This window comes from Mercurialis annua, linkage group LG4 (assembly GCF_937616625.2).
Source record: "Mercurialis annua linkage group LG4, ddMerAnnu1.2, whole genome shotgun sequence".
In the NCBI taxonomy this organism is placed as follows: domain Eukaryota; kingdom Viridiplantae; phylum Streptophyta; class Magnoliopsida; order Malpighiales; family Euphorbiaceae; genus Mercurialis; species Mercurialis annua.
In genome coordinates this window covers 28,885,958-28,910,477 of record NC_065573.1, presented here as the reverse complement: position 1 = coordinate 28,910,477, position 24,520 = coordinate 28,885,958, and the positions used below count along the sequence as shown (strand labels likewise).

Sequence of the window (24,520 nt, the reverse complement as noted above, 5' to 3'; positions counted from 1 at the left end):
TTGAATCTATGGGGATGCCAATTGGTTATTTGCGAGGGCATTATCACCAATGACAACTCTCACACTTTCAACCCGATTAGCATATCATGCCAATGTCTTCAAAATGTTTCCTCTATTTAAGGAGCTGCAAGTTTTATCATGATCATGAAATGCATCACCTTGCAATAGAAGAAGACAGAGAATATATAAAATTGCGGTTAAATGAGTCCGGTAAGCAATCTCAAAACCACGGCTATGAGATGTCATAATATAAGAATACTTTGTCGTTGATTTATAAAAGAGTCAAAATGGTGTCTTGGATTATTATGGATACTATTCACTTCACCAAAATGCCTTTTAAATGTTTCTTTTTCCAATTGTTAAATCGGTAGTCGTGAAAGCCAACTTCTTGATATATGAGGAGTAGAAATCCAAGTATTATATATTGATATTCAAATATGCTTTTATAACTTAATTTTTTAATTTATTTTTTCATATTTCACATTACATTTTTGACATTAATGATTTCGTTTTTGTTTGCAATATAGTTAAACATATACTATTCAACAATTAAGTAACGCATTTCCATGGTTATTTCAAGTGCTTGCTTCCGTGATGCTTGAAGTTGGAAAACAAACGGATCACGATTTGGAAGGGACCAAATGTCTAATGAGGTTATTTGAAATTGATTTTTTATGTTCTTTCTAATGAAAAAAAAATATATATGAAACTAATATTTTTTTTCAAATATTGTAGTTTGTTTCTAATCTTATGCATTGAAATATATTATTCTTTTTTTCCTCAATTTTCAGAGAGATCATTGAAGAATTTAGATTCTTAATGTCTCATAACTTAAAGTCGACATAAATATCGCGATTACTTACATGATAATGGCAGCGTCAGATTCTTTTCCCGTTATTCAAGCCCTTTTACAATGTAAGCTTTGTCGACTATGTAAATACCACTAATCGTATCCCACTTCGAGACATAATTTTTTACCAATTGTGCACCTGGGCTTTGGGAGGCTGTAGTGAATAATTTGGATGTACAGATGCAGTAAGTTAAATTTTATTGACAAAAAAAATCATATGAAAAATTAGTAACTTGTATTTTTTAAACTATTAGTTTTATTTTCAAATATTAATGAGTTAAAAAATATAAAAATTCTTAAAATCTAAACAATTAAATAAATAGTGCATGAGTGACACTTGTTTGCCTCTTTTTTCTTAATCTCTACGGTGTGCACATGTATTTTATTTAAATACTAAGTAGCATACTAAAAATATATTAAAGCATACCATGAAATGAAATTAATGTCGTTTTATTTTCTTTTAATAGTAATTATTTGACTGAAGATTTTATGCTCAGCTGCTGTTTTTTGGCATGGTCTGGCATAAAGAAAGGGGTAACCATTTGAAAATTTACATAATATGACAGCCAACTTGGCTATTAAAAATGTCATTTTTCCTAAATTGAATACCATTGGAATTATCAAATTATAGTGGATGAATATTCCTCAAGGTAGCTTTCTCATCGATGTTTATCATCATAGAAATCCGGCTAATTCATATTTGAACCTATATGCAAAGAAGCGGTATTTTAAACTTTTTTAAGGAATGTATTGATTCACTTAAACGATTATTTTTGGAAAACTCTAGTGGATGTATTTCTTAAACAATAATCTGTTAATGATTTGATGTCTAAGGAATGACGTAGCTAGAAAATTAAGTCGGGAAAACAGACTTTAAAATAAAATAAAATATCAATAATCATTCAAGATAAATTTAAGACGTCATTTTGACCAAACTTTAAACAGAAAAAAATCCATGCGCGTCTTCTTTCCCTTTCTTTATGAAATCCAGCAATAAAAAATTGGAAAACATAACCATGAGTTAGGTCAGGGCTGGTCAAAACTACTACTCTCTCACATAAGTTTCTGTCTGCGGCAGGGCAGCCGCCCCGCTTCGCTTGTACGTGGCTTCACTACTGTGTCCAAGTATTATATATTGATTTTCAAAATGATATTATAACTTAATTTTTTAATGTATATTTTCATATTTCACTTTACACTTTTTGACATTTAAATTTTTGTTTTTGTTTGCAGTATAGTCGAGCATAGACTATTCAACAATTGAGTTGTGCTTTTCCTTGGTTATTTCAAGTGCTTGCTTTCATGATGCTTGAAGTTGGAAAACAAATGGATCACAATTTGGAAGAGACAAAATGTTCAATATGTAATTTGAAATTGATTTGTTATGTGCTTTTTAATGAAAAAATGACATATGAGATTGATATTTTTTTCAATTGGCATAATTCAAGAAAATTGCTATTTTATATAAGATGAGGAGCCAATGAGAGTAGTTGATCAGTAGACTAACAAATAAGATTATTTGCTTCAGGGTTGTCTTTTGATATGATATGTCATTTTATACTATTTGTAATACCATATAGAACATCGAAATTACCTTTTTTTAATATGATCTATATAGCTAGTATTGTAAGAGCATGTGAGACGTGGTAAGGGCGGGGATCCCTTTTGAGATGAATTGATTTATTAAAAAGTTTTTTTTTTATTTTATAAGCTATTTGTTGTTTAAAGAAGCATGTCTTTATATTTCTACTTTGAATTGTTATCATTTGTTATGATTACTTTCAATGACAATTAATATGTTTCAACCCCTTTTCTTTTTATTTTTGCACCATCACCTTTTAAAATCGCCAATTTTACCTAAATTACCATCTTTCATTTTCAATTGCACCCTCGAAGTACTAAATTGACATCTTTTCACTGGAAAAAAATTCAAATCAATTTTTTATATTTTACCTCATATTCTAAATAGTTCTCAATGTTAAAATCTCAACAATAAAACCATCTTTTCTAAAATTTTAAAAGTTAAAACTTTTTATATTAAATATAAATCAATTAAATTGCTTCTAAAGCTGCTACTAATTTAAGAATATCATAAGATTACTGCTCCTGTATTTGCAATTGCTTTTAAAGCTGCTACTAATTTATCAGGCAAGCTTAACATGTTGTTCTTGAATGACACCGATAAATTTTCATGTAATAATAAAATGTTAGCAGTGTTTTCATTGAAGACGATCGATTCAAAGAAGAGTATCACCAGAAGCAGAAAAATCCTCATCAAAAGAGAGGAATAAAAGGGTTCGTGCAATTACCTCGAGAAGTATGAGCAATCGGATAAAAAAATACTTTGGGGAACAAATCTTGAGTGTCAAAAGGCTCAGCTAAGGAGTCTGTTGAGACAAAAGAGCCCTATCAAATTCAATAATCTCATTATAAGTTAAAACAAAACTAATCATTTATACATTATTGTTTTTCATTTCTGTGCTTGATTAGTTAAGTTTGGTTTGAAGAATTGTTTGGTTTTAGTCATTGGATGAATATTGCGAGGTCCTGCAGAGATGTTTTGAGTTTGTAATTGTTGGCAGAGAAGAGTGTTATAAAATGTACATCTTCATCAATACTCCGATTAGTTTGGCTAAAGTGAAATCAAGTAAAATTTGATTTAGATATGGGAAAATTCAGACCATTTAATTTATTTTTGGCCTAATCACTCAAAAGCCCTCTATCTTTAATTTTTTTTCAATTGCACTCCGACGTTGGAAAACTCTCAAAAAACCCTCCGACCTTTAAATTCCATTCCAATTGCACCCTAACGTAGGAAAATCCTCTCAAAATCCTCCCACTGTTAGATTTTTTTTCAATTATACTCTAAATTGAATTTTTTTATAGTTTTTATTTTAAAAAGTTATTGGATATAATTTTAGGAATAATGATTTTAATCATATTAGTGTTTAATTAGAATATAGATTAAAAATAAGAGATTATTTTATATATTTTTTCATATGAAAATAGGTCGATTTAATATTTTGGGATACAATTGAAAAAGAATCTAAAGCTGAAGGGTCCTGAGAAGATTTTTCTACATTAGAATGCAATTGAAAAAAAAGTTAAAGGTGGGGAGTTTTTGAATAATTAAACCTTTATTTTTTAATGTTTCACTTTTGTATTTTCACATGCTTGACTATCATTAGAGAATCACATATTTGACTTTGATTAGAGAATATCAAACGGTATAAACCACCATCTTACTCTATTTTTGTTCAGTTCAGATTTGGACAGACCCACCACGGCTAAACAAAAATAAAAAAAATTGTTTTTTGAAAAATAAATATTTAATTATTAAATATGATGGATGGGGTGATCGGAAAAAATGGACCGCGGTTTTTGATTGAGTAATTATTTAATGATATTTTTGATTGATTTATATTTAATATAAAAAAATTTAACTTTCGAAATTTTAGAAAAGATCGTTTTATTGTTGAAATTTTAACATTAAGAACTATTTCGATTATGGTTTAAAATATAAAAAATTAATTTGAACCTTTTTCCATTAAAAAGAGGTTAATTTAAAACTTTAAAAGTGCAATTGAAAGTAAAAAGTGATAATTCGGTAAAATCAGCGATTTTAAAAAACGAGGGTGCAAACAAAAAGGGTTGAAAGATGAGGGTTTTTTTGTAGGAGATTAGCCAATAATATTTAACATATATAAAAAGGGTGGTGCTATTTCCAGAGCTATAATTATTAAGAAAAGAGCAATATCTTTTAATTTGGCAAAATTGCCCTTATTGACATATGAATCTATATCTTCATTTTCATTCTTTTTTTTTTCAAAATTTTCCGAGCAATGAAATGTTAAAAATGCGTAACTACAGCTATTTCTGAGACAAAATAAACTGATGGAAATCTGCGAGTTATACGATTTTTCATTATCATTGATGGAAGGAGCTAGCGTAGCTGAACTTTTTTTTTTAATAAATTAACGTAGCCAAACTTGAATTGATCTCAAAACTAAAAAGGAAAAAAAGTCCATGTACGAGTCAAAAACCAACACATAATTTCCATCCTTCTGCACCATGGTTCAGCCCCATTGCTACATGGAAATGCCATTTCAAACTTTCTTTGCTTTTTCACATTTTGATTTTTCTGCAGACTTAAAATTCCATAACAGAAAAAAGAAAATTAATCAAATTTTAGAAATGGGTAGCGAAGGGAGGGTGGCTTGAAAAATAGTTGCAGGTCTGAAGCCGTATGAATTACTTTATTTCTCTGGTAAAAAAAAAGAATTACTTTATTTAATTCTTTTTGTGAAGGAAAAAGAAAATAAAGAAGATGAAATGGATTCGGATTTTCAAAAGGACACTCTTGTCAATTACTCCCTCCGTCCATTTTTAGTTGTCGCTTTAGGCTAAATTGCTAAGATTAAGAAAGTGTTTTTTTTTGTCTTAAATTATAAACATAAAAACTACTATAACCCTATTTATAAACTCCACTATTGAAAAATTTAGGTTTGAAAATAGAGTTATTAACCCACTATTGGATGATTTAGTTTTGAAAATTGAACTACCATTTAATGAAGTGATTTAATAATAAGATCAAATTTGGAATACTAGTGTAAAAGTCACATAGAAATTCTAAAGTGACAACTATTGATGGACAAAAATATTTGCCTAAACCGACAACTAAAAATGGACAGAGGGAGTAAAAAAGATTGCTCTTTTCTTAGTAATTATAGCTCTGGAAATAGTGCCACCCATTTAAAAATTCATACTTGTAATGACATGTTTCCAAAAGTTCAGGCATTATTGAAATATAAGACAATATAATAACTCAATCAATAGCATAATTAAAATCTAAGAATATTTTAACTTTTTAAATATTTCGATTTTTCTTGATTTTCTCATTCAAAACTATTAATTAGTTCTAAATACTTTTTTATATATAATACCTCTAAATACTTCAAAATCAAGTTCTATTATAATGTTTGAGTACAAGATTCTAACAGTTTGATACCCTTATTTAAAATTTTTATTTAATAGCCTCTTAATTTTAATTTTATTAACTATTAGGTCCTTCTATTAATTTGGAATACTAAATCGTTTATGGAATTGAAAGTGGGGTATTAAATCGTTTGATAAAATTACAAATGAGAGCAAATCGTTAACGAAATTAAAAATTGGGGACCAAATCGTTTGAAAGTATGTGCTGAAATTAACAAAAGGACTTAATAGTTAACGAAATTGAAAATGAAGAACCATTAAATAAGATTTTAAAACAAATAGGTATCAAACTGCTAATTGTAGTACAACTGCAATATCTTCTCTAATTTTCAAGAAAAACCAATAGTTAATATATGAAATCAGTCTAACTTTAGTAAACCTTTCATGATATCACGTTGAAAAATATGTAGGAATTAAAATATTAATTAATATAATTTTAATTTAAATAAAAATAAGATATTATATATATATGACCCATTATAACACACATAACGGGTCAGATAAATGTTGCTCACGTACATAATGTTTATGAGAAGTTTAATTACTATTAAAGCTTATAAAACATTAGTTTTATACAAGTAAATCTAGCATATCTTGGATATACATAATTGTTGTTAAAGTGTAAATAAACTATTAATTAATTATTAAAAAAAACACTTTATTAACAACTAACTATTTTATTTAATATTTTATTTATAATTAAATATTTAACGGGTCATATGAACATCGCTCATGAATTTTGAACAAAAACCCTATTTTTTTCTCAAAACCTAAATTTTATTCCATCATCTTCGAATTATTGCTCAATTGTCGACACCAAAGGAATCGACCAATCCCATTCCCAACGTCTGTATGTCGATCATATGCCTCGAATGTGCTCGCATGGCCGGCCTTAGAGAAAATGAGGCCCCAAGCGGTAACATATATATAAATTATATACTAATTTTTATGATAATTAATAATATTTTGTATTACAAATAATAAAATTGCATAATGTAAAATTAATACATTACCTTAAATTCGGAATATTTTTTATTAGTTTAATTTATTAAAATAATTTATAACAAGCTAAATTAATAATTAAAAAAATAAAAATAATGATTAGCTAAAAACAATGGTTTGGAAAAGACATAATGACACTAGAGAAACATTATGAGACTTTAAAATTTTAAACAAATATTGTAATTTGTCAAATAAAAAGAATTTATAAAATATATTTGAAAAGTTATTAAGGTAATTTCTGTTTGATTACTTAAAAAAATTTGTTGCTCAAATTAAATCAAATTATTTGGCAAAATTTTAGGTAATTTAAAAGATTTTGGTTTAATTTAGATTTTGTTAACATTATTGTATATTAAGATTGATTGAATAATACTTGACTTTACTTTTCAGAATTTGTTACTATTGACTCTTTAATATTAGTGCAATATAACCTATAGTTTCAAACGTAAGTAAATGCGGTCAAAATATTTTTGAGGCCCTCATATTTTTGAGATTCTAGGCCTAGGCTTTAGTGGCCTAGACCTAGGGCCGGGCCTGTGTGCTCGACAATAATTTGCGGGTAAGACTCATCAAAAACCATGAAAAGCATTGGGTTTTTTACATAAATCCCTCAAAAGTGCTATAGTGTTCCATTTTTCTCTCAACATTTTGATTTTAGCAAAAATCACTCAAAAAAAAAGAAAAGTTTTCAAAAATCTCCCATAACCCAAAATAAAAGAAAATGAGACAATATTGTCCTTACTATTTGTCAATATCTTATTGGTCTATATTTGAGTCAATAAAATGTTGACATGTGGCAAATATGGGTTTGGTTAGACTAACCAACCGACCGCAACCGACCACCGGCCGATTCCGGTCCAACCACACAGTCAACGGCGGAGGTCAACGCCGGTCAACGGAGGTCAACGCCGGTCAACGGCGGTGGTCAATGACGGTCAGCGGAGGTCAACGGCGGCGGTCAACAGAGGTCGGCGGCGGTCAGCGGTGGTCAACACCCGGTCAGCGGCGGTCAACTATAGTGGTGAGATTTTAAAAGAATTAATAAAACACAAATTTGCTCTTGGTAGGATTTGAACCCATGACCTCTCACTCTTTGTCTAAGTGCCTAACCACCAAGGCAAGACATGCTTGTTGTCTTTATTTACTCTTTAATATACTAGTTTCGCATTACGTGCTATGCACGTAGCTTGTAACGTAACTCCTCAATGAATATATTAGTAAATTTATTATAGTTATATCAATTTTTTATTTATAATTAATATTAAATTAGTTAAGATTTTTTTTAAAAGTAAATACAAAATATTCGGTTTAAAATTTTTATTCCATACTGAATTTTTTTTTGGTTTTATAATAATCATAATTAAATAATATTATCTTTAAAAATAATAAGATAAAAATTTAAATAATAATATATTAACCAAATACAGTATTTTAATTTTGTAGTTCAATCAAACTAAAAGATAGGTATTCCTACTAATTTGGAGACAATTTAATTTTGGAGATAATTTAGCTACCTATTCTAAGTAGGACTTTAATTACAATAGTAATTAATTAAATAACTAATTAGTTAATGACTATAAAACCTTTATTTAGTAGTAAACTGAAAAGGGTTATTCAGTAAATTTGCCTGTCCCCCCCCATCCGTGCTTTTATATATAGTATAGATATACATGTTCTCTTTAATAATATATAAAAAAGCATATAAACTAAATATCAACCTATTAAAATGGTTGATTATAAATAATATATTATTATAAAACACTAATAAGATATTACGCTTGTCAAAATTTAAAAAATTTATTCTAATTAAATATTAACTTAAAGTAAACTAAGTTAAAATAGATTTTATAAATTAATGTATTAAAAACACAATCAACTTAATATCAACTCGACATAAACTCAAAACAGATTATATATGTTAATTGAGTTGATATTAAGTTAATTTTTAAAATTATAATAATTTACTAAAAAATTTACTTTAAATTGACATGTAATTTACATTGAGTTGACATTGAGTCGATATTAGGTTTACATTGAGTTGACATTGAGTTGACATTAGTTTGACATTGAGTCGACGTTCAGTTATTAAGTTTGCATTGAGTTGATATTAATTTACATTTCAAAATTAAAAAAATTTACTAAAAAATTACTTTGGATTGACATTAGGTTTACATTGAGTCGGCATTAGGTTTACATTGAGTTGACATAGAGTCGCCATTAGGTTTACATTGAGTTGACGTTGAGTTATTAAGTTTACATTAAGTTGATATCAATTTACATTTGAAAATTAAAATAATTTACTAAAACATTACTTCGGATTGACATTAGGTTTACATTGAGTTGATATTGAGTTGACATTGAGTCGATATTAGGTTTACATTGAGTTGACATTGAGTCGACGTTGACTTATTAAGTTTACATTGAGTTGATATTAATTTACATTTTAAAATTAATATAATTTACTAAAAAAGTACTTCGGATTTACATTAAGTTTACATTGAGTTGATATTAGGATTACATTGAGTTGACATTGAATTGACGTTGAGTTGATATTAAATTGACATTGAGATGATATTAAGTTAATTTTTAAAACTATACTTACTAAAATACATTATTGAGTTGACATTAGGTTTACATTGAGTTGATATTGGGTCGTCATTGAGTTGATATTGAGTCGATATTGAGTTGACATTAAATTTACACAAATTACTGTAATAATAACTTAAATAATTTACTTTCAATCTACTATAGTTTATTTTTGAAAGTATAAATTATAAAAAAAAAATTATATAATAATAAAAAAAATTCATTTTAAAATTATAATTATTTATCAAAACATTTACTTTAAGTTAACATTCAGTGAACATTAAATTGATATTGAATTTATATTGAGTTCACATTAAGTTTACTTTGAGTTTATATTGAGTTGACATTGAGTTAATATTAAGTTTATATTCAGTTCACTTATATTAAAATTACTTTCGGTTTATTTTATTTTAATAAAAGCTTAAATAATTTACTTTCAAATTACTATTACTTTATTTGTAATATTATAAATTACTTTTAATAATATACATAATGAAGTTGACATTAAGTTATCATTGATTTGACATTAAGTCATCATTGAGTTTATATTGAGTTTTTATTGAGTTTTCAGACACTACGGGGGTCCCACCACCACATATTCGACCACGACCACTAAACCATTATATTTTTTAATTTTAAAAAGTGAAATATTTTTATTAGTTTTACTTATGTATTAATAAATTGTATAAAATATAAATATATGTATATTTTATTTTTTTATTGTATAAATATTTAAAAAATAAATAAATTTAATTAGACTAATTTAATATTAAATTTATAATAAATTTAATTTAAGTTGATATTTAGTTGATATTTAATTTGCATTATAAATTAATTTCATTCTAATAAGTTAATCTAAACTTATAATCAGTTATATATATATATACTATAGAGTAAAGGTTGACAACAATCAGCATTTGCCTCAATGGCAAAGCACAAGCTCTCCCTTATAAGAGGTCAAGGGTTCAAATCCCCTCACCCACAAAAAAGTGTTTTATTTAATTTTTAATTATTTAACTAAAATTGGTCCAACCATTAAAAATGGTTAGACCACAAACCAGTAATGGTCCGGCCGTTGACCGCGGTGGTCCGGCCGTTGACCGCGGTGGTCCGGCCGTTGACCGCGGTGGTCCGGCCGTTGACCGGCCAATAATAGTCCGACCGGTGGTGGTTCGGTTAGAAATGGTCCGGTTTATGTAAAATAAGGAGAAATTATTAGGTGTAATGGAAACACAATTGGTAAAATACACCATAAGGATAAAATAGTAATCACAACTATTAAAAGGTAGAGATGAAAAGAATCTTTTAAAATTGAGGGATTTTTGCAAAAAAAAAAAAGTTGGGTGATTTATACAAACTTTTGAATTTTTGGGTGATTTGGTGTAATTTTCTCAAAAGCATTTGATCGCACTGTGCGTTGTGGCATCAACAAAACCGTAGTGCGGCTCAACATTCTTCTCTACCACTTTGGTATGTTCACCCTATTATTAGATACTCTATACAAAATGAAGAGAAAAGCAGAAAAATCAGACTTGTAATAGTTTGGGTGTTTGAAAAAATACTTATGAGAATTATAATATTTTAGGTGTTGGTTAACCAATAGTGAACATTGAGTAAATCGTTGGTTAATTTGTAATAAGTTTTATTTTGAATATATCATTAATAAAATCGTTAATAAATTATTGTTGAATTTTATTTTTGTTGCTAGTTAACCAATGGTGTACTAAAGATACACCAATAAACTTATTTTTAGTACACTTTTAGTAGACGTTGGGTTAACCGTTGGTAAATGTGTAATAATTTTTATTTCGAATATATGGTTATAAATTGTAGTCTTTTTGTGTTAAAAAGTCTATTGGCCTCTTTATATTTTTGTTTTTTGCTGTTAGTGAACCGTGAGTAAACAACTGATAAATTTATAGTTATTTAATTTTCAGTATATCGTTAATAATTTTTTATTAAACTAAAATTGTGCATATAAAATATAAATTATTTTTTTGTATACCGTTAGAAACATGTTATTATACCGATGGGTAACCAAAATTGTATTTCTGAGATTAAAAAATATATTTTTGAGAATAATTAAAATCAGTTTTGCGCAAAAAAAAATACAAATTGTAATTTTCAAAAACAATATTTGATGTTATAATTTTGAGAATATTTTAGCTTTCTATATATATTTATCTAAAGAGGCCTTCTAAATTTAAAGAATAGAGAGTCCATTAGACTCTCAATTTGTTGCCGAACTCTTTAAATTAAGAAATTTAACAATTTTAGAGAGTTATTTGCAAATGCTCTTATACTTAATTTAATATGCAAAAATTATGATTAAGCATTTAGACTAAAGAAAAAAAACATTATAATCTGGTGGCAATAACTTCATCACCGCCAACATGCCAATCTTATCAGCAGCACCACCAACAGCAATGGCGTCGATATAGATGTTTCTATGTACTTCTTTTTAATATGGGGTGATATTTATTTCACACGAAAAAGTATGGAATTATAATTGTACCTTTTGCATTTTTTTATACTAATACTTATAAATATTTCAAAAATCAACTTCTTTTATTGGGGTTTGAACAAAAACCCTAGTTTTTTTTTTCTCAAAACCTAAAATTTATTCCATCCTCTTCGGATCCTTGCTCAAATGGAATGTGCTCGACAATAATTTGCGGGTAAGACTCAAAAACCATGATAAGCGTTTGATCGGATGTGCGTTAATTGTGGCCCGTAGCGTTTGATTTATGTTTTACGTGGTGTGGTGGTCTGTAGCTGACGCTTTTGTTGTTTTGAAATTGGAACAGTTGAGCAAACAATGGAGCGAAAGGCAGAAGAATTCGTGGGGAAAGCTGCAGGAAAGATGAGAAAAGTGGAAGAAGAGGCCTCCGCATCCGCATCCGCATCCGCATCCGCCGTTGATAATCAAATTTTCTTACATGCCTTGGTGTCACTGTCAGATACTGACTATCGACACCGTTGGTACAGTGCCAATCTCAACGAAACACCTTCTTTGTCCTCTGTACCGGTAAAGTTTTTGAGTGAGATGCCTCTATCTGCTCCCGAGCAGGGCACTTCCGTGAGGGTGGGTTCATCCATATACTATATCGGAGGGATCTTTGATACGGGGACAGAGATATTTAGTTTGAATCAGAAATGTGGCTATAAATCAGAGGTTTATCGCCTTGATACTGAGTCTCTTCCATGATTGTCGGACGAGCCTGTCATGGTGCGGTGTCGGTTAATGGAAAAGTTTATGTTTTTGGAGGTCAGTATTCTATAACTGAACCCTTTGGTGAAGTTTACGATCCATCTTCTGACACTTGGGATCCCTTACCGGATCCTCTAAATGGATCCAACTCCATGTGTAACTTCAGCCTGGTAGTCCATTCTTCTTTGGACAACAACTTGATAATTGTACAAGATCATTACGGCTTTTGTGCTTTCGACCCCCAGTCTTGGTCCTGGATAGCCAGTGAGAACCTTGATGTTTTCACCCCCTGCTGTGTTCATGGATAGTACAATTTATTTTTACAAGATACGTCCTGATGTGGTTAATTGTGTTTATGATGATGCATTGCTTTGGGCGATTCAGTTGGACAATATGGGAAGTCCTTCCAAAAGGTCTGTGGTGGACTTTGAGACTAAGTTTCCCGCTTATGATTCCTTTTTACTTGCTTTGAGGAATGGGAATTTATGTTTGGTCCGGCGTGGCACTTCAAGCAATAGGGATATATTGAATCCAGGTCCCAGTTCTGAGCTGCAACTGCTCAAAGTGCTCCCCAATGGCACCGATGGTTCACTGTGCGCTGAAGAAGTTTTTTTGGGCACTATTACCATTGAAAATGGCATAGATCTCCTCGATGTTCTCTAGGAGTTTATTGATGCTTTATGTATTAGACTGCAAGAAGAGAAACAGACTTCTCATTTTGAGGAATTCTACTGCTTGGTGGGCACTCTTTGAAATCTCAAGCCTTTTTTATTTATTTATTACTCTTGATAACAGTTGAGTTGTTGTTTTATTATTGTCTTTGTTTTGAACTAGTTCCGTTTGCTATTTTTTATGCTGTTGGTTGTTTATGGTTCTTTTATTATTTGTATAGTCTCATTAAGTAGTTACTTATAGTCTATTAGAGTATTTCCTTTTTCTTGATGTTTTTTCACTGCACCTTTCACATCTGAACATTAGTAGCACTTTTCTTGCAAGATTGCATTAATAATGAGCTGCTTTTTCAAGAGATTAAGAAACTTTAGTCTTTAAAGGGTAATTCAAATCAAGTGAAGTACATGGATTCTCGTTCCTGTCAACTGTTATGCAGAGAAGAATGTAGACAGCCTTTGAGTGATCTTCTTAGCATGAACTAGGACTTAAGTATGTGACTGTTAACTCGTGATGGTAAGATTATCTTAGAGATGCTTTAAAGTGTGTGGCGCAGATACTTTACCAGTTGCGGACTTCGAACTCTGTCAGGATTTATATTTTTAAGATCTGATTTCGTGTTTTTTAGAAATTTCATTTGTTTGTAAACTAATGATGAAATTTTGGAAATTTAGCTTTTTGGGGAAGTTGGAGATTTTTGGTTCTTGGGGAAGAGACAAGGGGTTGTTCAATTATTGGTTTCACGAGCTTGTGCAGCATACCTGGTAACATATAACCTAGATTATAAGTCCTAATTTTCATTTTCATTTCTTCCATTTACATGCAGTTCCTTTTCTCCTTATTTGGTTGTTCATAATGTTTAGAGCTGGTACATCTTTAAGTTCAAAATCAGTATTTTAGCTGAACAATAATCCTTGATTTGTCAACTAGGTAGCACTAGTGTCCTTCATTCGATCTACATTTTCTGTTTGGAGAACGCATCAGAAACTTGAACTTGTGGTTCGAACACGAAGCTTCATTTTAACATAGGAAACTTTAAGATGACACCATTTTACTAATACCGTATCCAAGTGTTTCGTTTTCCACATACATGTCTGTGTTGCATAGTTTGCCAATGGATGCAAGAATAGTGATGTTTTTTTAACATGTTTTTATTTACAGGGGAAAAATTGGTATGCCTAAAAGATTGTTGCATGCAAGTACAATTTGATTATAGATTTTACAAGAGCATGATTCCTTGGGAACAATATGTTTTCAGTTTTATAATAGTTTCATTGCTCGTGTATAATATTCGTTTTCATATTGTTCATAGGATCATCAGATTTCTATGATATTTGTCAAATCTTCTGAAGCCAAAATGATTGTGAAGCTTGATTGTCTTTGAAATTCCACATGAATCTATATCTATTACAATAATTATATTTATATTCATATCTTTACAATAATCAAAAAAATTAGCCATATAGCTCTGTTTTTAAAGCCATGTATTTTTTAATTACATGGTAGATGCTCTTTTTTAAGCCATGTGGTCCAGGCTAGATGTTTGGCTAATTATACGAACTTTTCTTAACTTGTAACTCCTAATTTTCGTTTTCATTTATTCCATTTAAAAATACTTTTTAGAGTAAGAAAGTTAAATGATCAAGTTGATTTGATGTTAATGGTATTTTCATTTGCTGTTCGGTGCTAATGTTTAGACTCTTTTAATTCAAAATCAGTATTTTAGCTGAATAGTGATCCTTTATTTGTCAACTAGATAAACACCACACTTTATTCAATCTATGTCTTCTGTTTTGAGAATGCACAAAAAATTTGTAGTTCAAACATGAAACTTCATTTTCACATAAAAAAACCTTAAAATGATACCATTTTATTATGTTTGTATCCAAGTGTTTTGTTTTCCACATGCATGTCTCTGTGTGATGCATAGTTTGCCAATGGATGTAAGAATAGTGATGTTTTTTTAACATGTTTAAGCTGTTAATTTTGTTATTTTGGTATTCCTCAAAAGTGTTGCATGCAAGTACATTTTGTTTCTAGATTTTACAAGGGGGTGATTGTTTGAAATTATGTGTTGTTTTATGATAATTTCATTGCTCGAGTATAATTTTTTTTTGATAATTTCAAGTATAATACTTATTTTTATATTTTTCTATGCTCATCAAATTTTTATGATATTTTTCAAATCTCTTGAAGCCAAAATGATTGTGAAGTTTGATTGTTTTAGAAATTCCACATTAGTTAATATCTATAACTATATCTACATCTATATTATAAAGCAAAGTTTAAAAGCAGTTATTATAAAAATTCAGCCAAAGGCCTTTTTAAGCCATGTTTTTTTTAATTATTAAGTAACATGTTTTTATCACATGTTACTTAATAATCAGTCACTTCATAATAAACTCTTCCTTTTTCTTTCATAATTTTTCAATTGCTATTACGTAGCGATAACCTCCTGCTTTTCCTTTCATTTACTCTTTTGAATTGTTCGTCTATCTACGTAACATCTTCAATCTATTTATAAGCAACATGGATTTAAAGAGAAATTTACCGAAAATACCACTTTTTAGGAGAATACTTTCTTTTTAACCATAGTTTTTTAGGTCTTACATATGTACCAGATTTGTGTATTCTAATTTACTTTTCTACCAGATTTTCATGACAAGTAATTATATAAAAAAAAATATGATTTTACCATTTTTTATGAATGGATGTTGATCGTATATATAGTTTATAAAGTAAGATCACAGTGAAGTAAGAAAGAAGAAAGGTGGACCATAATTGGAGTAAAAAAAATACTGAAAACATTATTAGAATAATATTTAAGCTAGAGAGTGAGCTACATGGTTGCATTGTCTCAGCCATCTGGGCGCTAAAGGTCGTGGGTTCGAACCCCGGCTACGCCCTTTCTTAATATGGAGTGGTTGAGGTTGGGTTGCTGGCCATTATAGCCCGGATTTACCAGGTATGTGGGCTTGCGGGCGGTTCACATCCCGGGGTTTGACAATGATATGAGTTTCGGCTCAGTAGAGTGAGTTCTCGTCACAAAAAAAAAAATATTTAAGCTGTAAAACATATCAATTAAATTATAAGCCATATTTTTTTTTAGAAGTGAAATTGTACTTTATTGATTAAGAAGAAATGTTTACAACTTCACTAATAGGGTAAGAAATTGAACCCATCAAAAGTGTGATTACTACCGATAAAAGCACCCCATTTAGCTAGAGTGAGCTCGGTTGCATTGTCTTCGAGTATGTTCGAAGGAAACCTCACGATACGGTTCTGTTTTATTTTTGCAGTAATCAGCTGTACTTCAAACTTGTGTGGTCGCCTTCCTTTGACTGTTTTTCCTAGCGCTGCGCTCCGTAATTTCTGTTTCTCCCATTGGTTCATAGATAGGTTTTTCCTCTAGGTATGTTGAGTATTTCTTCCACCGGTTCTAACTCCGTTGCGGCCATGGTAGCGCAGAGTTCTTCTACCTCGAGATCTCCTCTAACTGCATGTCAATGTATTTTCGGACATATAAGACATTACTTTTTGGTGTTTGAGGTCCACAACTGCTCAGAGACCGTATAGGAGTTGTCTTTCCAAGATCGCTTGATATGGTAGCTTCAAATCTACATGTGATAAATCACCAAAAAAATAATGGGATAATATTAACAAGCAGAAAATAAACTGAGGACCCAACGACAAATTAGATTAACAAAAACCAATTTTAATCTCTAGATTGTGTGTAAATAAAAAAAAAACAATTGAAAGAGAGCAGATAAAAGCGTTTGCATATACTAATGCCATTTTTTAAAACGGCAATTGAACTTAATCAAACATTAAATTTATTTTATATTTTTAACACTTATGTGACCGAGAAACATCTAAAAATCACTAAAAATTTCATTTAAATAATATTTAACATATATAAAAGTTCATACTTGTAATAACATGTTTTCAAAAGTTTAGGCATTATTAATATATAAAACAATATAATAACTCAATCAATAGCATGATTAAAATATAGAAAATTTAACTTTTCAAATATTTCGATTTTTCTTGATTTTCTCATTCAAATCTATTAATTAGTTCTAAATACTTTTTTTTATCTATAATACCTCTAAATACTTCAAAATCAAGTTCTACCATAATGTTTGAGTACAAGAACCTAACAGATTGATAATTTTTATTTGAAATCTTATTTAATAGTTTTTCAATTTTTAATTTCGTTAACTATTAGCTCTTTCTGTTAATTTGGGATATTAAATCGTTAACGGAATTGAAAATGAGGTACCAAATCGTTTAATAAATTTACAAGTGAGAGATCAAATCGTTAACGTAATGAAAATTTGGGGGACAAATTATTTGAAAATAAGTGTTGAAATTAACGGAAGGATCTATATAGTTAACGAAATTGAAAGTGAGGACCATTATATACATTTTAAAACAAATAGGTATTAAATTGCTAATTATAGTACAACTGCAGTATCTGCAAATAATTTGCTCTTTAGAATTTGAACAAAAACCCTAGTTTTTTTTTTCTCAAAACCTAAATTTTTTCCCATCCTCTTCGAATTATTGCTCAATTTTCGACATCAAAGGAATCCTAAGTACCGAAATTGCAAGGCTTCGACTAATCCCATTCCCAACGTCTGTCTGTCGATCATCCGCCTCGAATGCGCTCCACAATAATTTGTGGGTAAGACTCATCAAAAACCATGAAAAGCGTTTGATCGGAGTGTGCGTTGTGGCATCAACAAAACCGTAGTGCGGCTCAACATTCTTCTCTACCACTTTGATTATCAGATACTCTATACAAAATGAAGAGAAAAGCAGAAAAAGCAGACTTGGATGCAGCGTCCTCAGCATCCGCTGCTGATAATCGAATTCTCTTACATGTCTCGGTGCCAGACGGTGTCTATGACAACCATTGGTACACTGCCAACCTCAACGAAACATCTTCTATTTCAGTAAAGCATTTGTGTGGGATGCCTAAATCTATTCCCCAGTACGGCGCTTCTGTTCGGGTGGGTTCATCCATATGCTATATCGGAGGGAAGTTCTTTTTGGAAGATACTGAACCTTGGATGCAAGTTGTCCCCACCAATTCATCAGATGTTCATCTCTTTGATACTCGCTATCCTCTTAATGGGTGGCGTAGAGTTGGTTCCATGGCTGCCGCACGAAGCAGGCCTGGTGCGGTGTCAATTAATGGAAAAGTTTATGTTTTTGGAGGTCATTGCTCTGCAAGTGAACCCTTTGGTGAAGTTTATGATCCATCTTCTGACACTTGGGCTACCTTACCGGATCCTCCAAATGGAATCAACCTCCGCGATAGCTTCCTAACCCGTTCTTCTTTGGACAACGACTTCATAATTGTACACAGTGGTTTAGAGTTTTATGCTTTCCACCCCCGGTCTATGTCCTGGCCACTCAGTCTGGGCGAGCACTTTGATGTCTGTTTCCCTGATGTGTTCATGGATAATGTAATTTATTCTTACCATGATGATGATGAAACCTCTGAAGACAAGGCATTGCTCTGGGCGTTTCAGTTGGACGAAACGGGCCCATCTGCAACTTTAAAAAAATCTCTGGTGAACTTTGAGAGTAAGTTGCCTGCTCCCAAAACTTTTTTAGTTGCTTTGAGGAATGGGAATTTATGTATGCTCCGGCATGGCACTTTGAGGAGTAGGGGTACCTGGCCTCCAGGTGGCACTTTTGTGCTGCAACAGCTCAAAGTGTTCATTGATGACAGCAATGGTTTACTGCGTGCTGAAGAAGATTTTTTTGGCTCTTTTAGCATTAAACAATGCAGAGAACTCCTGGATGTGCTTGTTCTCTAGGAGTTTATTGATGCTTTATGTATTAGAGTGCAACAAGAGAAAGAGAGCAGATAAAGCCGAGAAGAAGTTTAAACTTAAGCTGAGAGTCTATTTTGGCTTGGTGGGCGCTCTTTTTTTGCTCCAAGGTTTGAGTACCGCCAGACTTCTCATTTTATTATTTTGCAAGAAATCTTAAGTCTTTTTTATTATGATATTTTGGAGAAATCATTGCTCTTTATAATAATGGAGTTGTAAGCATTATAGTTATTGTTTTATTACTTTCTCTGTTTTTAACTGGTTCCTTTCGCGGTTTCAACTTAGTATATATTATTTAGACTGTATATAAGGTATTTGATCTGTGATTGTGCATATATCATTCCTAGGAGGATCAGCTTCTCCTGTAGGCAAATATTAGATCATTTTGTGTAATCTCATAAAATAGTTATCTAGTCTATTAGAAGTAACTTATTTATATTAGTCTATTAGAATAACTTAGTTACACTGTAACCTTTACATCTAAACATTAGGTGTATACTTGCAAGATTGTATTAATTATGAGATATTTTTTTCAAAAGATTTGAGTTAAATCTCTAAAGGGAATTCAAATCAAGTGGATTCTCCTTTCTGTCAACTGTTAATGCAGAGAATGTATACAGACTTCGAAAGATCTTCTTAGTATATACCCTAGGACTTAATTATGGTAAGATTTGTTTTGAAAATGCTCAAAAGATTAAAATGGAGGGTTTCTTTCTAGCTTGTGGTTACTTAGAAGGATGATAGTTATCAGTTCGTAGGATGTCGCAACTTGCTTCTTGACGTGATTATACTGAAGACATCATTCTCTGTTTTAGTTATTTTGTTTAAAATCTTATTTATAATTTAACTACACTTAGAATTTGTGAATTTGCTTTCTCTTTTTATTTCGTTAATTCGGGGAACATTCTTTGATTACTGGTCTCTTATAATGACAACAGTAAAACTCGGCCTTAATTGTGGTGTTAGAGTTGGGACTACCCGCTACTGTATCCTACAAAGGCAAGGCAGGGAATTAAGAAATTCTGCAATCAGGTCTAAATTCTAATAATCATTCTACAAGGAGACCCGAAAATGGATCATATAATCAATACTTTTATGGTTATTGCAAAAAAAGAATGTGCAGTGTTTGTTTATCTTTACCAAGATACATGCAAATTCCTGTAGTAAAAGGACCGCATCAGAACAATGAATGCTAGTGTTTGATTTTTATGAGCTTGTGCTGGACCTGATAACATATAACCTAGATTGTAAGTCCTAATTTTCATTTTCATTTCTTCTATTTACAGTTCCTTTTCTCTTTATTGGTTGTTTGAGTAAGAAAGTTAAATGATCAAGTTGATTTGATGTTAATGGTATTGCCATTTGTTGTTTGGTGCATGTTCATAATATTTAGAGCTGGCAATTTTTTTAGTTCAAAATCAGTATATTAGCTGAAAACTAAGTAGCACTGGCATTTTATTCAATCTATGTTTCCTGTTTCAAGAACACATCAAAAACTTGTGGTTCAAACACGAAACTTCATTTTTAACATAACAACACTCTGTCCGTGACTAACGTCATGTTTTCCACATACATGTCTGTGCTGCATAGTCTACCAATGGATGTGAGAATAGTGATGTTATTTTAACATGTTTAAGAAGTTACTTTTGCTATTGTCTTAATTCTACAGGAAAAAATTTGGCATGCCTAAACAATTGTTGCATGCAAATACAATTTGTTTCTAGATTTTATAAGAGCATCAATTATTCGGAGCAATGTATTTTCAGCTCTATGATAGTTTAGTTGCTCGAGTATAATATTCACTTCAATATTTTTCTATGCTCATCAAATTTCTATGATATTTGTCAAATCTCCTAGAGCCAAAATCACTCTTAAGCTTAATTGCTATAAGAAATTCCACGTGATTTTTTTTTCTTTCTTTAATTGCAGTTATGCCATTGTAGTAATGCTGTTAAACTTCTGCAGTTGTGAACTGAAAGTGGGTGGTCTAGGGTCAGTTGATTAAAGTGATTTTAGTTGAACTTCTTTTTTATTGGCTGTCTTTAGAATTAAAATGAGTTTAGGTTGGACTTTGTTTTCAGGTGACAACCAGAATAGAACAAAAATGCCTAAACAGTCTAGAGAAAGCTGTATACAAACAATGTAAATTTTTTATATGCCTGTCACAATAGTCTGTGGCTCTCTATTTAGGCTACCGGCTACCCGATTTGATATAAATAGAATAATTTCGATATTTGCCTTATTTTCTCAGCTTATAGGATGAATGTTGATGTCAACTCATGTGCATTAAATTTAATCATGGATGCGTGGAGTTCTTCGTATTGAACTTTAGTGAGATGAACAAGCTGTGGATGTGGATACAACATCAGGTTGGTTGAAATATATGAGGCTACCTGCTCTCATGTTTGGCATGCATCACATCACTTGCATTGCATGCCATAAGGTAAAATACATCACGAGGGCATGAATTCTTGTCATGCATTCATTCTCTTTGCTGATTCTGAGTTGAGCTTGCTGTTGGGCTTTTTTGTCTACAGCGACCTGCCCCTGACAAGGAAAAGCAGGAGAAAGAAAGGAACAAGCTACATGATCTTGTAATACCATTCACCTGTAAATGGTTTTTGCAATGCATATGCCACTCATAAAGTATGGGCAGGATTGGCCAAGTGTTCTTGAACAGGTTTGCTGACTCTGACTGTATTCATTGTTGATAGCATGTGTCTGATATTAAACCCCTCCCTCCTTAAATGATATAAACTTTCTGTGTTTAAGACTGAGTAATGGGTTTTAACTACTTTGACATCATGTCAATTGTAAAGACGAGATAATATCACTTGCAAACTCTTGAAGTCTTGCTGGGTGCACAAGACTTTCCTATTTGAGAAAATCAATGTTATCTTGTTTACGAGTGGATGACATGGTCTGTACTTTTGAACGATTCCTATGCTCTGATGAACAATTTCAACTGTTAAGCTATGCTGACCTTGTGTCTTTATGTTTCACAAGCCCTCCGTAGTGCTTTCTACATCAACTGCAGATGTTTTGTGCGAGTTCTTGGTACATGAATGTTGATTTCTAGAACAGGGTGTTGATGGTTGATTTAAAGGTAAAAGAAAAAACTTCAACGAAAAAAAGATATTATACAGTAAATTTCTCGCGGTGTTTATATTTGGGATAATTTCATTTAGCAACTCTAGGGTTTTGACGTAAAAGGCATGTAAAAAAAGTTTACATTATAAAAGGGGCTTATGGGATGGATTTTTACAAATGGTGTTCAATTTTGTTAGTCAAATTAGTTAAAAGACTTAATTGACATAAAATGTACAACCTAGTAGCTCGATTAATTTTCAGTACAGACTAGTCTAATACTCTAATTATAAATGAAAATAGGGAAATTTATTAATAAATCATGTTATTTTTATAATTCAATAATAAAAAATAATTTTAAATAAATAATTGTTGTTCTTCGATCATATACTTTTTATGTTTTCATTTATATTTTAATTAATTTAGACCAAAAATAAGTTGGACGACTAAAACAATGATGCTTTAGAACATCAATTTTGTTTGTGTTCATATTGGGATACATGTTCTTTCTATTTTGGCGCCAATCAATTTGCCAGCTTGATTCTTTCATGAAATTTTTAAAGTGTTAAATTATGTCAAGGAAAATTATTTTACAGCACGATCTTGAAATAAGAAATTGTAAGTAAATGCAGTGTTCACATTTGTCAACATTTTGAAAGAACGAGGAATTTTGTCAATTACTTTAAGAAAAATAGGTGAGAATTGCATGTGATGGCTGTATTTTAGGATGTTGGATATCTTATATTAGGGAGAGAATTTAGTTTTCACTTATTTGTTTTAAACAGTCACCTGCCAGTAGCTCATATAATATTTTTCTTATGACTATTTCTAACTCCTATGCATGAATTTTGGTTAAAATTATACGTTTCAAGGTATTTGAAGACATTTTGGTGGTACAAATGTGAAGAATACTTCCTATGGGAAACTTTGCTCTGAATGGAATGTTGTATTGATGGCATAATCATGGAATTAATAAATTTGTCTTCATTGGCCAACTGTATGTGATGGCAAATGATGTGCCTGTTATCTCAGCATTTTTGTCAAGTTCCCTGTAACTGTCCAACCCATCTGCATTTGACATATTGAGAGCTTATATAATTCTTGAAGCTTGTTTTGATTTTTGTTGTACTTAGAAAGTGATTTCTTGTTTTCACTGTTCATGAGGAAGCATGCATTGAGAAATTATGTGGCAAAGAAAAGCTTGAAAACAGCAAAGTAATAAAACAAACTGTGGCGCTCTTAAGGGTTCCATTGGAGAAATATAATGATGTTGTCACTGCTTTGAAGCTTTCAAACAAACTCTGTGTCATGGAGTACCTTGATGCCAAGAGAAATAAAGTAATGGCAACTGTCATAACTCAAAGTATAATACCACACTCATACTTCTACCAGCTGACAAGGTATGTCTGACCTGCTCATTCTTGTATTTCAGAAAGCTCTTAAATTAACCAATACTTTGTCCTTGCTATTTTGTGGATAGGTTGAGGCGTTTGTTTGAATTGATCACAGGACTTATCAAAGATTTGAGGTTTCACTTAAAAATAATCTTTCCTTAGACATTGGCTGGTGAATCCAAAAAAGAATAGAAGGAATCTTCCGAATCCTTCTTTCTATCCCCAGGGCCTGACGTTTCAAGCTTTATTTATTTGAGAAGGTTAATATGCTTTCTATCTTTTAGCAAATACAATTTATTGTCCTTGATGTGTGGTTGTTTGTTCTGCTGGTTAGATGACTACGACCCAGAGAGGAGAAATCTTTTTGGCGATGAATCATCAACTACACCAGAAAAAGATATTTCAGCTTTCGAATCAGGTTCCAGCTTCCACCTTCTTTTGTCTTCCCATTTTGTACCGAGACACTGTAAATTCTCAGTCCTTTACATATATGATATGATATGATGAAGCTAAACTATTCTGTTTTAGATGGTTTAGGCACTAGCAATTGTTCCAGCACCTGAACTGGCAGTATGGCTGTACTTAAAATGTAGAAACTGGTCCTTATAATAAGATAACACGGTGTGAGGGGTTAGTATTTCAGCATATATGACATGCATGAGCAAAGTATTAATAAGTTATTCATTCTCAGGCGTAGGTCTAATTATGATTTAATTAAGAAAGGAAGCTAAAGCAGTTTTAATTATAAACTCCTAACATGTAATGCCTTTTGTCTTTACATTACTCCTAAAGCCTTTGGCTCTGCTCGGATAATAATGTAATGAATTTATACCCATTAATCATCTTTATGTTAACGAGTGTTTGGAACTTGATCTTTTCA

At 31.0% G+C, this 24,520-nt stretch overlaps 1 protein-coding gene and 1 long non-coding RNA gene across 21 annotated transcripts; both read left to right on the top strand.

The window, feature by feature from the left end:
- Positions 1-11,747: 11,747 nt before the first annotated feature.
- LOC126676542 (uncharacterized) lies at positions 11,748-13,477 on the top strand. The gene is made up of 2 exons (XR_007640330.2): positions 11,748-12,111; positions 12,241-13,477. It is a non-coding gene; the product is annotated as an uncharacterized LOC126676542 (long non-coding RNA).
- A 4,301-nt stretch (positions 13,478-17,778) lies between these two features.
- LOC126677182 (F-box/kelch-repeat protein At4g39590-like) lies at positions 17,779-24,330 on the top strand. Of its 20 annotated transcripts, XM_056105396.1 has the most exons (6): positions 17,779-20,406; positions 21,411-21,602; positions 21,697-23,646; positions 23,727-23,900; positions 23,975-24,058; positions 24,178-24,330. In XM_056105396.1, exon 1 carries the CDS (start codon positions 18,122-18,124, stop codon positions 19,142-19,144), a length of 1,023 nt encoding a protein of 340 aa, XP_055961371.1. In that variant the 5' UTR covers positions 17,779-18,121; the 3' UTR covers positions 19,145-20,406; positions 21,411-21,602; positions 21,697-23,646; positions 23,727-23,900; positions 23,975-24,058; positions 24,178-24,330. The 20 variants fall into 20 exon arrangements, with proteins under 20 accessions (XP_055961371.1, XP_050227626.1, XP_055961375.1 ...); XM_050371669.2 differs by having other exon boundaries at positions 17,779-19,269; positions 20,098-20,406; positions 23,727-24,330; XM_056105400.1 differs by having other exon boundaries at positions 21,697-21,839; positions 23,415-23,646; positions 23,727-24,330.
- Positions 24,331-24,520: the final 190 nt, after the last annotated feature.

Bases quoted from the DNA above. Each gene is read 5' to 3' on its own strand.
- LOC126677182 (XM_050371679.2), top strand. From the start codon at position 18,122: ATGAAGAGAAAAGCAGAAAAAGCAGACTTGGATGCAGCGTCCTCAGCA.